The sequence below is a fragment of the Zonotrichia albicollis genome, chromosome 6 (assembly GCF_047830755.1).
Source record: "Zonotrichia albicollis isolate bZonAlb1 chromosome 6, bZonAlb1.hap1, whole genome shotgun sequence".
NCBI lineage: Eukaryota > Metazoa > Chordata > Aves > Passeriformes > Passerellidae > Zonotrichia > Zonotrichia albicollis.
Window position 1 is genome coordinate 36,449,265 of NC_133824.1, and position 17,793 is coordinate 36,467,057.

The 17,793-nt window shown below is 43.4% G+C and overlaps 3 protein-coding genes across 9 annotated transcripts in view; 1 reads left to right on the forward strand and 2 right to left on the reverse strand.

Moving 5' to 3' along the window:
• Positions 1–1,743, reverse strand: part of IFTAP (intraflagellar transport associated protein) — a 40,614-nt gene extending 38,871 nt beyond the window's left edge. For 2 of the 7 annotated variants that reach the window (XM_074543201.1, XM_074543202.1), the window contains exon 1: positions 1,483–1,623. Coding sequence is in view for 1 of the 7 variants with exons in the window: in XM_074543200.1 (XP_074399301.1) it covers positions 1,483–1,742 (260 nt within the window). In the remaining 6 variants the exon portion in view is untranslated. Of the gene's footprint in view, positions 1–1,482 lie in introns of all 7 variants that reach the window. The other 5 variants (XM_074543204.1, XM_074543205.1, XM_074543199.1 and 2 more) reach the window with 4 other exon arrangements.
• On the forward strand, positions 1,638–4,260 carry RAG2 (recombination activating 2). The gene is made up of 2 exons (XM_074543197.1): positions 1,638–1,770; positions 1,905–4,260. The coding sequence occupies exon 2, from the start codon at positions 1,912–1,914 to the stop codon at positions 3,517–3,519; it is 1,608 nt and encodes a 535-aa protein (XP_074399298.1). The 5' UTR covers positions 1,638–1,770; positions 1,905–1,911; the 3' UTR covers positions 3,520–4,260.
• A 10,410-nt stretch (positions 4,261–14,670) lies between these two features.
• Positions 14,671–17,793, reverse strand: RAG1 (recombination activating 1). The gene has a single exon (XM_005480147.1). It carries the CDS (start codon positions 17,791–17,793, stop codon positions 14,671–14,673), a length of 3,123 nt encoding a protein of 1,040 aa, XP_005480204.1.

Below are 17,793 nucleotides of genomic sequence, written 5' to 3' on the forward strand. Positions count from 1 at the left end.
CAACGTTGTTCAGATCCCCCCAGGTTTTGATGTCATGTAACTAGAAGATATCAATCCTTCCTTAAAAAAGAAACCCTATGTGTCTTGTTTTTGTTGTCACAGAAAAATGAAAAGCAGCAAGTGTTGTGGTGTGTTGCAATATCCTGTTTTACCTTCTCCCTTCCCCCTCGCCCCTCGCTGAGTGTGCCCTGTCAATCAGGCTAACATACCAGCAAGGCGTCGTGTGATAGGTGTCCCTAGTACCTTGAGACCCTGCCCCTTCACCTGGTTGGTGACTCACCTGTCCCCTCCCCTTCCCCTGTCCTGAGCTTAAAATGTGAATGAGACCATGTGGCGCCATTCTGTTATCAGCAGTAGCCCAGTGCAGACGTATCTGTGCTCATGGAATAAACATCTGGCTACCTTCTAGCAGAATCCGCTCCCTTCTCTTCACCATCGCCAGAAGCTGTCCCCTGAGGTAAACGGAGTCCTGTCTTGTGCCCCGCTGCACTCTGCCGCCAGCCAAGGTATCTTTGAGGTATAACACCGCAGAGCTGCCTGTGGCCCAGCAGCGAAGGTCAGAACTGGCCTAGGCACCATCTAACTGGTTATATTGGGATACATATTCCAATATAAGCAAGGAAAATATAAACCCTAAAACTTTCAAAAAAAAGAGCAATTACATTTTTAAATCTAAGATTTAGTGGGGTTTTTTTCTAATATTTTGTTCACATCTGTAAATTCTGGGGATTTGGCAAAGGCTGGGACAGAGAACTTGAACATTTACTAAAGAGCATCAGTCTACTGCCACCAAAGGCACGGCCAATGAATCAGCCAGTTATTTCCCTCCCTGGTGTCTGTGCTCTCCAAAGCTCTTTCACAGTCAATATCCAGGCTGATTACATAAACTCCTTTCAGTCTTCAAACAAACAGGTTTATGAGAGCATGAGACACCCCTTGAAGCCCACTCATGAAAGCCTGAGCACAGCGCACCGATGACAGGCAGAGGATTCGCGCCCCCCAAAGCCCCAGCGGGACTCGCAAGCCCGAGACCCCGACCGGGCTGCTCAGCACAAGCTGAGATTCACCTCGGCCCTGCTGCCCCAGCCAGCCCTGCATGGCTGCACAGACAGCGGGCACCTCCCTCTTCTAAACGCAATCAACAAATCCTGACGTTTTCTTGTAAACAAAACATGCAGTCTCAAGTTTCCGTGCACGCCGCTCCTCCAGCCCGCTGGCTGCGGGGCCTGGGGCAGGCTCCCGGCCCGGAGGCCCCTGCCGCCCCGGGCGCGCCCGAGCCCCGCCGGACGAGGCTCCTGCACTCGGGGGCCCAGGGCTGCGGCAGCCGGGAGGCTCCAGCCCGGCATCCCCGGCCGCCTCGGGGCGACAGACGGGCAGGAAATCCCGGCTTGCGGCATCTCCGGCGCCTCTCCCTCCGCCCCGGGCGTGCCCGGGCCGAGCCCCGCCGGCAGCAGACAGGCCCAGCGCCGCGGCCGCACTCACCGCCGCCCGCTCGCTGAGCCCGCCGGTCCCGATTCCCCACGGCCGCTACAAGGAAGCGGCGGCCGGGCCGGGCCGGGCCGGGCCGGGCACCCGGCGGGAACTACCGGCCCCAGCAGTCCGCGGGCCCGCGTTCCCCTGGGAGCGGCCGCGCCCGCCCCGGGAAGCAGCGCCGTGTGTGGGCTCCGTGTGCCGACAGCCCGTGTTGAGCACAAAATCCCCAAAATACCGCGGAAATGGTGCACGCCTGGTGCTTGACTCATGTTTTGAGACGCAGAAAAGCGTGTCTGTGTGGGTTTCAGAAGTGAACTGCAGCGCGATTCCATAGGATTTATTCAAGCTGTGTTAAATAATTGTGATAGGATCTAATCACAGTAATTGTGATAGGATCTAATTGATCTGTTTTGTTTCTTTTATTTTCTCAGCCACAATATGGCCCAGTCAACAGACAGAATGTCCCTGCAGATGGTATCCACCGTCAGTAACTCATCCTTGCTTCAGCCGGGCTTCTCTCTCCTGAATTTTGAGGGGCATGTTTTCTTTTTTGGTCAGAAAGGATGGCCAAAGAGATCCTGCCCCACTGGTGTTTTCCTTCTCGATATAAAGCAGAATGAGCTCAAAATGAAACCTGTCTTCTTCTCCAAAGACTCATGTTACCTTCCCCCTCTCCGCTACCCTGCTCTTTGCTCGCTCAGAAGCGATGCAAGGGCTGATGAGTACCAGTACATCATCCATGGTGGTAAAACACCTAACAATGACCTTTCTGATAAGATTTACTTTATAAGTTTGGTTAGCAAAACTAGCAAGAAAATGACATTCCAATGCATTGAGAAGGACCTGGGTGGAGATGTGCCTGAAGCTAGATATGGGCATACAATTAATGTAGTTCACAGCCGGGGGAAAAGCATGAGTGTTCTCTTTGGAGGGAGGTCATATACTCCTCTTGCACAGAGAACCACTGAAACATGGAACAGTGTAGTCGACTGTTTGCCATCTGTGTTTCTCATTGATTTTGAGTTTGGATGCTGTACATCATACATGCTTCCAGAGCTTCAAGATGGACTTTCTTTCCACGTTTCAATTGCCAAAGATGATACAATCTACATCTTGGGAGGCCATTCACTTCAAAATAACACCAGGCCCCCCAACTTGTACAAGCTAAAAATTGATCTGCCCCTGGGCAGCCCGGCTGTGACCTGCACCGTCCTGTCAGGGGGGATATCAGTGTCAAGTGCTATAGTGACCCAGATCAGTGACACTGAATTTGTCCTTGTTGGTGGCTACCTCTCAGACAACCAGAAACGGCTGGCATGTAACACCATAGTTCTGGAGGATAATAAGATAGAGATTGTTGAAAATGTGGGCCCAGAGTGGACACCAGATATTAAACACTGCAGAATGTGGTTTGGCTGTGATATGGGTGAAGGGTCTGTTTTGCTGGGCATTCCAGGGGCCAACAAACAAATAATCCCAGATGCAAACTACTTCTACATTTTGAGATGCAAAGGAGCAGAAGAGGACAAGGAAGAAGAAGTGATGACACAAACTTGCAGTCAGACATCAAGTGAAGACCCTGGAGACTCCACTCCATTTGAAGATTCGGAGGAGTTTTGTTTTAGTGCTGAAGCCAATAGCTTTGATGCTGACGATGCTGATATTTACAATGAAGATGACGAAGAAGATGAGTCAGAAACAGGCTACTGGATCACCTGCTGTGCCAGTTGCAATATTGACATCAACACCTGGGTCCCTTTCTATTCAACAGAGCTCAACAAGCCTGCAATGATCCTGTGCTCCAGTGGGGCTGGCCACTGGGTCCACGCACAGTGTATGGATCTCTCAGAGACCATGCTTCTACGTCTCTCAGAAGCAAATGTCAAGTATTTCTGCAACAAGCACATTGACCTTAATAAAGGGCTACAAACTCCCCAAAAGGTGGCGTGCCTGAAAAAGCCACCCATGAAACCACTGCGCAAAAAGAAACCCATGAAGTTATCAACATCAGCGAAAAAGTCCTTCCTTCGGAGACTCTTTGAATAGATTTACACTGCTGATTTGTATTCACCTGGGAGGAAATGAAATCACAGGCAAAGGCAACAATGGTTGAAGCAATGTGGGTTATTGGAGCTTGAAGAGATCGTCTTATTTCAGTTATCTCAATGTTTTTGTTACATTTCAAAGCACATGAAATTTTTCTGTCTCTTATGTGTATTTTTGTAGTACCCAGACAGGGACCCCCATCTTGAAGAGCACTGTGCAAACACACAGCCAGACACTGGTAAACTGTGTGCTGAATTTTGTGCTATAACTGAATTTTATGCTATAACTTACTCCCCAGTAAGTTTAATGGAATTGCTGGTAGGGTAGGACATTGTCCCATGTAGTCAGTGCTGTTACCATCTGTCCCTTAAGAACATTATATTGCCCATTTAAATTTTTTATCTTAGTCAGTAGTTCTAGAAATATTTGACCTAATTTATAGCTGCATTACTCTAGTTTTATGTTGGTGTAATGAAATAAAATGAGACTAATTATTCTGGTTTTAAACAAAAGTAGTGGTTTTAAGTCTCTTGTGTCAGAAATAATGAAATATTCAGATACTGAGGGTCAGTTTTCTTCAGGGACTTCCATTATGGAAGGCTTACATATGGAGCATTTAATTCTGGATAATTAATTTTTTATTTTGAGAGTTATGGAATGATTATATGTCAGTTTTGGCTACTGTTGAGGAATATCATCCAAAAGTAAAAATTAAATTGCTTTTTTTAAACTACTGTGTTCATCAACTGCTCTTTATGTTTGTATTTTTTAAAATTTAGTAAGATAATAAAGTTTATAATGAAAATTACTGTGGTTTTTTTCATGTATTCATGGGTAAATCAAATGCTGTAAATACTGAAGTTTACAAAAGGACAGCAAATATGCTTGGGAGGTCCATACGAGGCCTGATGAGGGATCTAGCTTGACAGCCACCCCATGCTGTGAGCTCCCATTGACTTCAGAAAAAATTCCTTCTGATGAGCAGGACTTTTATCCAGGACTCCAGGTCCTTCACTGCCCATTTCTTTCTCAGCTTTCCCAGGGTGACTGTGTAGAGTGTGAAAGCTTAGAAGTGCAAACTGTAGCTCAGAGGGATTCATTGAGCCAGTGGAGCATTGTGAGGGTAGAAACAAATGCAGTTGGCTTCTCAAAACATGAGGAGAAGATTGGATTCAGATTGGAAAGGACAGTGTCAAGGTTGAATAGCCCAAGAGTTTACTAAGATTTTTGTGGATTCTTTTATTGGCTATTTGTGAAGCCTCATCATTCTTGACGTTATTTTTTATTTTTGTTTCTGCTCTAAACAGCTTTTCAGAAAATCAATACCAGCAGCTCAACATTTGTGAGCCAACAATAATAGCTCAGTATTCACAGTCCAACTCTCATGCTGGATCCCTGAATAATAAAGAAAAACAGGAGCAGCTGTCAGCTATTTGATCACTATGTGCAGACCCTGAGCAGCCACTCCTTTACAAAGCAGTGTGTGGAGCACAGAATTCCTGTCAACACAAGACTTGTCTGCACAGTACTCCCCTTAAAACCTTAGCACCCCAAGTGAACAGCAAAGAAGAGTAAAGGGCAACTGTACAAAGTTTTCTTTTACAAACTTTTTATGTGCTGAGGGTCCTTAAAGTTTGGATTGAGCTTCTGAAGGGGAAGTATATCACCCTGACTGCCCTCTCTACAGCCTGTATATGGGTATAAATTCATGGATTTCAATGCCAGCTTCCCTTTTCCTTTGTTATGTTAGTTTATGTAAGCTCAGAGTATGTAGTGCTATATGTTTTTCTAAAGAGTAAGTTAATATCATGCAAAGTCCCTTCAAACTGATGAAATTAAATAGTCAATGTCCCCTTTTCAAGGTTAGTCATAGGTCTTAGAGAGCTGAATTGTCATTAAAAGATATCTTCATCATGCACTTATTTACATCAACCAAAAAAATCCACACCTACATTAAAGCCACATCATCTCAACACCAACAAAAAGGGGCAATATACTCACACAAAAAAACCTCCCCCCTTGCCACTTTGCCATTTTGCAGCACCAAAGAGATCCCCACAATTGCTGGGCTGCCCATAATTATTGAATTCCCTGGCAATACCCAGTCTGAGATTTTGCCTGTTACCTCTCTCAGTTACTGTCATTACCTTAAGTTCCTTGGACAGCACACTGTATGACAAATTTGTCTGCTAGTGCAGACAAATAAAAAAAATTGAAATATTTTGTGATGGGAAAGCTCAACACTGGCCTAGCAGAAGTGACATGTGGCCTGAGATAAAGCCTTGTGGCTCAGGCACTGGTGGTGTGGTTGCAGCATGCTGGGAGCAACTCTGAATTTCCAGAACTGACTCCTGCAGCTGCAGTGACTCCCTGAATCCCTGGGAGCACAAGCACACATTGTGGTTCTTACCTGAGCTGTTGTTCCTTACTTAACACTGTAGCTATGAAAAAAGCAATTCACAGTCAGACTTTATGTTATACCTCACTGGGCCCATAACATAAGTGTACCGTGTATTTGAGCTGGTTTTTTTTAAATGTATGGTTTATTTGAGTAGGAGGGGAAAATTGCTTGTTTAAAGCATGTCCCAGCTTCACAGTGAAAGGCTGTACCAGCAGCATTAAATCACATCTCAGAGGCTGTAGCTACTGCAGGTGAAAGAAGTTGTAAGTAAAACAGAAAATATTTGAAAGGACTTGAACATAAAGAGATACGCAAACTTCAGCCTGTGAAGAAGACACTTGACATAGCACTCAAGACTGCAGAAAGCACCTAATTTCCTGAGCCAGGTACTCCAAAAGCATTCATTGTCTTCAAAACCAGCTAATCAATACAAGACGTTTCTTGCTCAGGCAGGTTAGAATTAACAGATAAGATGAAGTAGATTTAAGTGCAGAAGTAAATCTCTATTGTATCTGCATCCAATTGACCCGTGTGTTTTGTAACCACAGTAAGCAGCATCATGGTTCCCAGACACATTTTAGTAACACTGTATTGCTATTATCAGCTTCTATGAGGAGAATATATGGATTTTACTGCTATTGAAAGGTGCTTGGACCTTGAAGTACCTGATTAATTTACAGGAAAAGCACAGCACAAACTTTACTGGTAGCACTAAAGCATGTGTTGTCGTTCAGAGTGACTCATTGCACCAATGGACCTTTGAAAGGAGTGGAAATAATGCAAGTGGGAGCCAAAAGCAGAAGGAAAATATTGAATTCAGATTGAAAAGGAATTTGTTATTTACTGCTGAACCCTATGTAATAAAGACAGAAGGACTGGCTTACTTCTTTTTCATGATTGGTGGCTTCAGTTCCCTCTGTATTTTATTTCCTACCCTATTCCATTTCAAACATGACTAACTTTTGGGAAAGGCTTGAGCCTTTGAAAATCAAACTCCAGTTTGTTGTCTCTACATTGAAAACTGTGGCACTGTGGAGCACATTTTTGCTTTGGAAAAAAGGCAAAAGAATAACCTCATAAACTCTGCAGTTTCTCAATACATAAACATGTACAGGAAGAACTGGGCTCTGGCCATTCCACAGATGTGCAGGACACCTTTGTAGAGATGGTGGTTACTTGTCCACTTGCTCAGAATGCCCATCTCCAGAGCAGGAGTATTAAAAATGCACCTCTTGACCTGTCTCCTGATGTGTCCGGTTTATCTCGGCTGTTTGAGGGGCCTGAAAAGGCCCGGGGTGGCCTTGGGGCAGCCCGCGTATCGAAGGACGAGAAGAGGCTTCAGTTCTTCTTTTGGTTTTTATGTTTATTAATTGTTTATCTAAAAGATGTTCTTTCAGCCGAACAGAGATCTGCTCAGCAGTCAGCCATGGGCACACTGTGCCGTCCCCTGGACCGCCACGTATCTTTATACCCCCAGTTACGTATACAATATTTATCATTTTTCCCCAATACCATCTATTCTTATAACTCGGTGTACTCTTAGTAATAACCAATCCAGGAGTGCCACCGTGGCCAAAGAAGATGGAGGAGAAGAAGAAACAGAAGAAGGACAGGACACGCCCCAATTCCTCCATCTTACTCCTCTAAACCCCCCTGTACATAAATCCTAAACCTTGTGTCTCACTCTCTAATTAACTAATCCCTTCACCATTCACCCTGTGAAGCCCTCATCCTTGTCGTCTCCTGTGTAGGGTTAAAGTCCAGCTACCAGACACTTCTGGCAACATTCCAGGACTCCCGAGCCCCCCAAGGTGGTCTCGGAGGCTCAGCATCTTAGGACTGAGATCTTGAGATCCGACATCTCCCCCTTCTGTTTGCACCAAGAGACCCTCTTTTACAATCCGATTCATGGCATCTGGGACGACATGGATGAGGACTAGGAGAATTATTACAACATAAAATCCTAAACTATTAAAACATAAAATCCTACCCTTAAAATTCCTCTCCAAATGGGAGAAATGTCAAAGAAATCTGCCCTTAAAATTCCTCTCCAAATGGGAGAGATGTCAAAGAAATCTACCAGCTGATCAATATATGATCCTTTGTCAGTTTTCCCTGTAATAGGTAAATTTACCCCATTGCCTATTGCAATTCAAGATCCCAAGGAGAAAACCCCCAGAGTCTTTCGTCCTTATACAGAAATATTCAAGACCCCAAAGAGAAAACCCCCAGAGTCTTTCCGTTTCTCTTGTTTCTCTTCTGAGTTGTCCTTTGCAGTCTGAGTCCCGACTTTTGTCTGAGTATTTGTTTCTTCTTATATCTTGTTGAGGAAAATCGCTGCATAGTTGCAGACTCGTTACGAGATGATGCTGTAGCTCTGCTGAACCGATCCGGCATGTCGTGCACTCAGGGGTTACCTGGTTTTTGATTCAACTGACAGTAGGGTTAGAACACACAAGCTTCCCCAGGAGGGGAGAGGCTTGGACTCCACGAGGGTTTTTTACCAAAGGCACCAAGTCTGGAGAGGGCCCCTCCTGGCCTGAGACGTCACCGGGGGTCTGGCCCGCCCCCGCCCGCGCTCTGCGCATGCGTGCTTTCCGAGCCGCTCCCTGTCTCTCCCGAGGTAATTTTTCCCTCTCCCTTTTTGTTCCGCCTCTGAATTTTCCCCCCTCGGTCTGCCCCTGACTCTGTCTCCTCCTCCTCCGACGCTGTGTGTGTGTGGCCCTTTGTCGGTGTGTGCCGCCTGCCCCCGCCGGCACCCGTGCCGGCCGCGTTCGCACCGGGTTTTTTGCGTCACAACCGCGCGCCTCCTGCGTCTCACGGCAGCCTTTCTGGGATTGCGCAATTTCCCTAATTTCGCTGCATGGGTCAGACGCCCTGGCGTTGGTTTGTGATTCTGCCCCGGGTTCTTGCGAGTTTTGCCCGCCGCGCGCGTTTCTGCTACCTTGCCGGCCCCCGGGGCGGCTGCACCCCCCGGCCCTGAGCTTAGCAAAGCCATATCTGAACACGCGTCTCTTGTTTTTTCTTCAGCCGCGCTCCCCGCCTGCTCCGCCGCTGCCTGGCTGCCGCGAGAAAGCGCCTCACCCGATCCCTCTTTCTCCCCCCCCTGCTCCCCCTCTGCTCCTGAGTCCTCCATGCTCTCTGGACTTTTTGGACGCTTTTGGGAGTTTCCCAGGGTTTCTGGGTTTTGGGACCGGGTGTTTTAATAATATTTCTCGCTCTCTTTCCTCGAGAGCCCTTCCCCCCTGGCTTCTTAAGGCCAGAGCTAATCTTTTCCGGAGTCTTGCTCCCCCCTCTTTTGAGGGCCCCCCCCCCGGACGTCTGCTGCGTCTCGGGGTCTTCCTTCCTGGCCTTTTAAGGCCAGAGCTAATTAATTTTTTTTTGTGTATGTTTGTGTCACACCTTATAAGGCGGACAAAATTTCCCGTTGTTCCTGGGAAGGTGTGCCCCCCATGTTCTTATTTTCAGGCTTTCTTACCAAATCTCTTGTAAGAGCAGTCTGGACGTCTCGGTCACTGTCCAGCAGATCACGAGAGGTGGTCCCAGGGCGCCTTCTGGTTCCAGTCCGGGCTGTTCTGCTACGAATTGTCTTCGGCAGAAACTGAGAGGTGGAATTCTCAGTGACTGCTGTTTTTTTTTTTGCAGTCTCTGTTGGCTTTTTGTTTTCTTCTTCTCTCTGATCTTCAGGGCTTTGAAGGTGGTGGTGGTGCCCCCCCCCGAAAGGTTTTGTGGTGGTTCGAGCTCACCCAGTGGAAGCCAAATGTCCGGTTTATCTCGGCTGTTTGAGGGGCCTGAAAAGGCCCGGGGTGGCCTTGGGGCAGCCCGTGTATCGAAGGACGAGAAGAGGCTTCAGTTCTTCTTTTGGTTTTTATGTTTATTAATTGTTTATCTAAAAGATGTTCTTTCAGCCGAACAGAGATCTGCTCAGCAGTCAGCCATGGGCACACTGTGCCGTCCCCTGGACCGCCACGTATCTTTATACCCCCAGTTACGTATACAATATTTATCATTTTTCCCCAATACCATCTATTCTTATAACTCGGTGTACTCTTAGTAATAACCAATCCAGGAGTGCCACCGTGGCCAAAGAAGATGGAGGAGAAGAAGAAACAGAAGAAGGACAGGACACGCCCCAATTCCTCCATCTTACTCCTCTAAACCCCCCTGTACATAAATCCTAAACCTTGTGTCTCACTCTCTAATTAACTAATCCCTTCACCATTCACCCTGTGAAGCCCTCATCCTTGTCGTCTCCTGTGTAGGGTTAAAGTCCAGCTACCAGACACTTCTGGCAACATTCCAGGACTCTCGAGCCCCCCAAGGTGGTCTCGGAGGCTCAGCATCTTAGGACTGAGATCTTGAGATCCGACACTGATGCTGCTAGAAAAGCTGCTAATTAAATTGTCTCTAATGTTTCTTTTTGTATCATGGACAATATTAAGCTTGATGAAAAAGGTACAAAAGCTCATTAGATACTTAAGGAAACACTTAGTAGCTGCAGCTGGCCAGATGTTGACCATCACACCATATTCAGTCCCCTAAAGCAGCACTCTGAGGAGGTGTGACAGACCTCATTATTCTTCATCTTATCTCCACAGGAGCACATGGCAAGTAAAATTCAGTCAGTTATTACAGATTTAGGAGTTAAGGAGTTACATCATCCTCATTTACCAGAAAACTGTCTGAAGCTTAGGTTTTTGCTTTATATGGGCTCTGATTTTTTTCTATCCAACAATTTTTTTACTTGAGGCCAGATGGAAAAGCTAAGTTGGTGATATAAAGTACAGATATTAGATCTCTGGTTGTCTGATTACACAGGAAATCATGTAGCTTAATTTGCTCATCATTGGTTCCATTCAAACCAGTTGGTTCACATAAATCTCTTAACCTGTAGATATCATTGTAAGGAAAAAAGAAAGATTTTTCTGAAGTAGAATAAAGCTAAGCTACAAATAGTGGTAGATTGGAACTAATCTTTACAGCTTAACCTCTAATGAGGAGCCAAACTTTGATGCAAAAGATACTTAATGTATTAGCATGATGATAAAAGTGCAAGGCTGATTTTACATAAAATCTGGGATGGTATTTGTAAATTAACCAAAAGACATTTACAGACTAAATAAAACTGGTTTTATATCAGCTTATTTAACTGTCAAAAAGCTGCCTGTGAGGAAGGGTGCTGAAAGGACTGCTGAGATTCACAGAGTAATCTTCATTTGTGTTAAATTAGTGACTTCCAGAAGACGGCTGGAATTACAGCTGCCTCTGGGTATTAGAACACCCTAACTGTGAAAAGCTTCCACAATTTAAATGAAAACTAAGACTACCACTAGGAAATTATGTGCATCATTGAAAAACTGTAAGAAATAAAAAGTCAGAAACTTAAATATTTATAAGGCTTTTATTTTAAAGTGGTTTAATGAAATAAGAAACTGTAATACAGTAAGAAAAAGTAAAATTATAAAGCCATGCAGTGAAACAAAGCAAATAACTCAGTGTAGTCGGAAATTAAGATCTTGTAAATATCTGAAGTTTGTTTCTGAGCTACCTGATTAAAAATCAAAGCTAATTTGTGTAAAGACAATATAATTATTCCTGAGAGGAAGAAAAACATGTGGTAGCAGAATTGTGGCTTCTAATAGTTCTTATCATTTATAACATGGCAATTCACAATACCAAACCCTGGAAGAAAGCAAAACCAAACAAAACCAAGTAAAACAAGTTACATAATGTGGTTGTATGAAAACTACAGTTGATACAACTTCAGAACAAGGTGGTAATTATTTACTGTAATTACTGAAGGATTTGTACCAGTAAAAAACAGAATGTGAAGGTTTGAAAGAGTACCATGAATAGAAGTCTCTCCATATTTCTAAAGCCTCTTCAAAGTCAGAAGGCTTGACAACAGGCTTCATAACCAAATGCTGCACCTTCCTGCAGTCAGGATTTGTTGGCCTTCCAGTGCATGGCTGGGTGCATGCAGCATCATTATTTCAGCTCTGTTTACAAAATCTTCACTTTCAGGTACCTACCCTTTAAGTGTTTGTTCTAATGAGCTCAAAATTCTCAGCTGATTTACAGAAAGATGTCAGCAATAGGAAAATAGAAGATTAAACTAGATTCAAGTCTGAAAAAACAGAAAAGGAAAAAAAAATAGTACTTCTCTGTATCAGTTATCCTGCCCAGAGCTGGTAGAGAGTGGAATGTGACTTTATAGCTTAAAATATCTCACAAAAGAGTATTGCCACATGGCACTGCATTCCTCTGTCCCCACTCACATTTTGTTCACTTTGATGAGTTACCCCAGGATGTAAGGCTTGTCTTAAGAAACCATGTGTGCAAGGATCAAACTTAGCCCTTTCACAGACAGTGAGACCAATCACTTACTGTTGTATCAGCAGTCTGTTAAACTGAATTTGGAATTTGACCATGTTTCAGTTAGAGTCACTGAAATAAAATGTGCAAAATTAACAAAGTTTGGTCCCTCACTCCATGCCACAAATGCATATCAGTAACAATGCATTACCATGGATGAATTTGCATTACTTGAAATTCACTCCTGTGCAAAAGGCAATGAAAAATGTATATACCACTTAAGTGGAGTGAAGATCACCATGAGATGAGTCAAGATTGTTAAACAAACCCCTAATTCATTCAAGCAAACTCAAAGATACAAAACAGGGTAAAACAGCTGTCCCAAATATACATACAGAGAAAAAATAAAAGTGTGCAACTATTTGTATAATTAAATATATGCTGACCAAATATGAAAACTATATCTGCAAAACTATAACTGCTAGAGAATGTTCTTTATACCTGCTGTTTATACTCCCTAGGAAACAGGTCTATTTGTGGTGTGCATTTATAGTTATGCAAAACTATTTTTATGCTATATAAGAAATACTTGTTTTCAAAGAAATTAAAAAAAAAATTAATCCAGAAATGAACACTCAAGAAGTGCAGATATAAATGATACATCATACAGAAAATTCTGTAGCCCTCATGACTGCTTAGAAAAAAGACTCTTTCCAACTGCAGATTTTGACATTGTGTTAAACTCTGTTTAAAGAAATGTTAAAGTAAAATCCTAAATTAGACTATTTTAAAAATAGTGATTTAATTAGTTGAAACCAAAAGAAAGGCATAATTAATTATCTTAATTCTATTTTTTAATTGTCCATAAATGGTAAATGCCAGATCCTTAAAGATAAACACCATGAACGAGATACTACAAAACAAACCGCAGACCATTAATTCTTTTAAATTCATTGTTCACTTACACTCAGAAACCAACTTCTGCCACATCAAAATAAAAAAAAAAGTGAATTCTTTTAGATCCGTGCTTTGATTGTTTCCGCATTTAACCTTGTTTCAGAAACATTACTGCAAACACAGTCACACCCTAGCCACAGATGCAGATCTGAAAGGCTGGATGATTTGGAGGCATTTCAGATACTTGAGTATGTTTCATGAACATGTCAGTGAATTAAAGTCATAATTTTATTAATTATGAATATACTAAATATCACTTCAGAAAGACAAATACCAACTAAACACTGCTGTAATAGTGAAAAAAATGGCATGCAGAAGTTTCAAGGGAGTTTATTGCTTTTTAACTAGTCGCGTAAGCAGCTATCTTTGAGGTTAATAAATATTATCCCTCTTTTACAGATTTGGAAAATGAGGCAGTGAGAAAAAGTTTGGTATCAGATTCAGGCAGAGTGCAGCAGCAGCAGTCAGGGAAATACCCTGCTGGCATGTATCTGATCAAGGTAATAACCATCTCCTGAGAAATGGGACTGCTGTGACTAAAGTCACCTGGTGAAAATGTGCACCTACTGGTGGTATTAATGAGGATTTACTGGTGACTTCAGTGAGGCCAGGAATTCATTCAATAAAACTGTACACATGCAAATTGTACTATATACTGAAGTTACCATAGAAGTCTAAAATGCTCATGAAGCAACAAGCCACACAGCAGAGCTTGAATGTACTTTATATAATGAGATAACCACAAGGTACGGTAAATCCTGATTTAGGAGCACAAGTTTGCCTTTCAGAGTAAACAAGCTATGATAAAAATATCTTTTAAAAACTTCAGCTACCTTTCCTATATCTTCATATAGTAAATTAGCATGATGATACCATCATCTGCTCCTAAGCAATACTACAATATATATGTTAAATAATAATATTTCTAGAGTATGTGACATCAAAGTTTGCATTTTTAGTAAGTATTTTCTACAAAAATAACTGAACTTTATCCAAAACAATTATCCAACTGTCTCACTGATGAATCTTTACTTATAAAACCCAAAGAACCATCAAGAAAATAATCAAGCCCTCTTAAAAAGTAAACAGCAAAATATTCAACAGGATGCAAACAAACAGCAATGCTCCTTTGCAGCAACTGTCACAACTTTCCACAATCATATTCCCTCCCAGCTAAAACTTGCTATAAAACCTTGTTAACTTTGATTTTGTCCCTTAGAAACAATATGACCAGAACAAAACAAAGACCCTTCTTTGTGATTTTTTTCTGCTTTCATCTCATATAACAACTGGTAAATGCACCAGTGCATTGCCTCTTGGAGATGCCCAACACACACATTTTATTAAATGAACTCCTCTCAGCACCTTAAGAGGGAGTGTAAATCTCAGACTTCTCTGTACGTCTGCAGGTTCAAAGAAGAATCTGATTCCTTGTAGGGAGACACCATCACAAACCCAACACCAAAGGTGCTGTACATTTAGAGTTCTGCTGAATCATTGTTTTCCAACACCTCCAGTGGCAAAGAATCACCTAAACTACCCTCTGAATCAATGGTGAAGTTCTGGCTTTTTAATGTTTTATGAGCATTCATGAACTTCTGGAGGTACTTGGAGGTATATAGCCAGTGGTGCTTCAAGACATCCTCCATCTCATAGACCTTGGACTGCCTGGCATTCATTTTTCGGAACCTCCTAAACAGTTTGTTTCCAGACTCATTTCCTTCACTTGCCCAGGCCCCAATGGACCCATCTCTTTCAATGATTTCAGGAACATGAGCAAGCGTTTTGTGGAAATAATTTGTAATCTTGCCCTCATATCTGTACTTGAACTTTGTAGATAAGAGCTCTGCAAAACGCTGTGAATTGAAGCTATACTGGCACAGCAGTTCTGGGCACTCCTTGGCAGGGCATGAGGATCGCCACACTGGCTTCATCTTCAGATAAAGGTCCATTAGTTCTTTTAGGGCTTCATGCCTTTCCTCACACTTAATTAATTCACATACTGCCTCTACAGTCTCTTTGGACATGAGCTTTCTAGCAAAATTTCCACTCATCTTCAGCATAGGCTTCAAGTTCATCTTCTTCCTGAGGTGTTTGTCAAGAGTCAACTGCCACCTCTTCCTCTCCTCTTTAGACACATCAGGATTCTTGTACAGTTCACCAATCTCCATCTGGAAGATCCTGTAGAATTCTGTTGCATTGCCAATGTCGCAGTGCAATGCATCTATGGAGGGAACAGTCTCAATAAAAGGTTTGGCTGAAACACCCTTCACTCTGTCACGGAGCTCATCTACAGACTCGTGGTAGGGGTTGGACCTCCATATTTCATATCGCTCCAGATTTTCAGCATGGCTCCTGGTTATGGAGTGGAAGACCAGATTCTGGGATGCCTCCAGGCGTGTTGCATCACACAGGGTACAAATATAAGTGGAACCTGAGGCCTCCAGCCCTTCCACTTCCCGCAAGAGTTTCTCATCATATCCTGTACCCCTAAAGACAAATCTAAATGTTCTCAGGATGCCTCCCATTTCAAGCAGCAGTTCACTGTTTTTCATAGCCTCTCTTTCTGCTATGAGGGGGCTCAGGATTGCTGTCAGGGTTTCATGATCTGATTCATCAGCCAGCATAAGGCACAAGGGCTTACAGCACAACTCTGAATTGGGCTTTACTTCCTCAAAGATCCTCTTGCTTTCATTCCCATGTGCTATAGAAATGTTCATGACTGTGAAGGAAAAGCGAACAGCCTTCTCTGGAACAGCAGGCCCACTTCCATGCTTCTCACTGACATCTCCCATTCCATCACAGGACTCTTTTACTACCACAGTGAAGGGGCCATTCAAATAGTCATCCAGGTTTTTTGCTTTCATGCCTTCCAAGATCTCTTCCTCCATGTCCTTTAAGGCACAAACCAAGGCCGCATCGTATCGGAATCTCTTTGCAATTGTGTCTACTGGGTAATCATCAATTGAGAGTGGCAGTCCTGATAGTCCATCTATAATTCCCACTTCTGTGTTAGTGGATACATTTTTCAGGGGAGGTTTCCACTCAAATGGGTGATAACCCGGTAGGAGGGCTTTCTCAGCAGTGCGAAGAGCATGCAAAGGCTGGAAGATCTGCCTGCCAGTGACAGCCTTTACTGTTCTGTACATTTTATGATACTGACTACAGCTGAGAAACGTGTTGATTCGGATGGCCAGACAGACAGCAGGATGAAGTCCAGATCCCCTCCCTTGCATTATAGCCTCCAGTTCATCTGCTTGTTTGTGTTCATTTTTTGCTCTCAGAGCTAGCAGGAACAAAGTCATGCATACAGCCTTTATATCACCACCCTCTTCTTTCTCAGCAAAAGCCTTGACTTGACGTTTCAGCTCCCTCAGACGATGTTTCTGAGCTCTCCTTGTCAAAGACAGGAGGTGCTGCCTCGGTCGGCCACCTTTATTGATGTAGCTATAGAGCTCTCCTTCTTTCATCTCCTTGTGGCCAGAAAGGTGTTGGCCATATTTTCCATGTGAGATCTCTTCATCACATTCATTTACAGGGCATCTTATACTCAGATTATCAAGGATGTTCAGGAAGGATTTCACTGGTGTTACCAGATCAGTAGGAAAGCAAGGATACCAGCAGGAGGGGCAATAGCTGCCCATAACCCTGATACATTTAAGGATGCAAGTTCTGCAAAACAAGTGCCTGCATGTTGTTTCCACTGGATCTGCCAAAATATGATCACAAATCTGGCAAGAAATGGATTTAATGAAATCTACTGGGTAATCAACTACAAGCAGCTTGGTGCTGAGATGTATATCCTTGCAATTGACAATCTCTTTCATTAAATTTTTGTTGTTTATCTGTGCTTGTTTGAGATGTTGGTTCTTTACACCTCTATTTAGCTGAGCACGTTCCCCAGTGGTTTTGACACGTTTGCCACGTTGCACGCTTGGGGGCTGGCTTTTTCTCTTGACTCCTCGTCTGGTAGTGTGGCAGACATCACAGTTTGGGGAATGGGGCTGCCACTCCATTGTGCCGTTCCTAGGAAAATACACTTCACACAGAGTATTACTGAATTTTCTATGTATAATACTCCAACAGTTGTGACAAAATCGAGTGGGATGGATAGTGTCAACATCCCCTCGCACATCAATCTTGAAAACCTTAGCAATAAGATCTGGCCAAGAGGTTGCTGTTTTTTCTTTCTTTCTCAGAAGCCAAAGAGTTTCATCATCCACTGGCCCATGCACTGGGTAAGTTCTCTTGGAACAATCAGTTTTAAATGAAACTCCACAGATGCGGCAGAGTTGCTTCAGATTGTTCTGATGAGCTCTATTGTCTTGTGTTTCCATGGCATGGGCATCTTCCTCAAGGCCCTGCCTATTGCCCGTTAACTCCATCTTTTCTCCTCTTGGCACTGCTTCTCCTTCATGCAGGATGATCTCTTTATCTGAAGAAACAGCCTCTTCTGCCTGATCTTTGTGTGTGTGCTGGCTGTCATCAGAGGCTGTTTTTTCAAATGATCGCAATTTAAAGAGCTTGAATTTCCATTCAGAAAATTTTGTGTATGTATGCTGAAGTTCTTCAGGTAGGTCCATTTGTGATGCTACTGACAT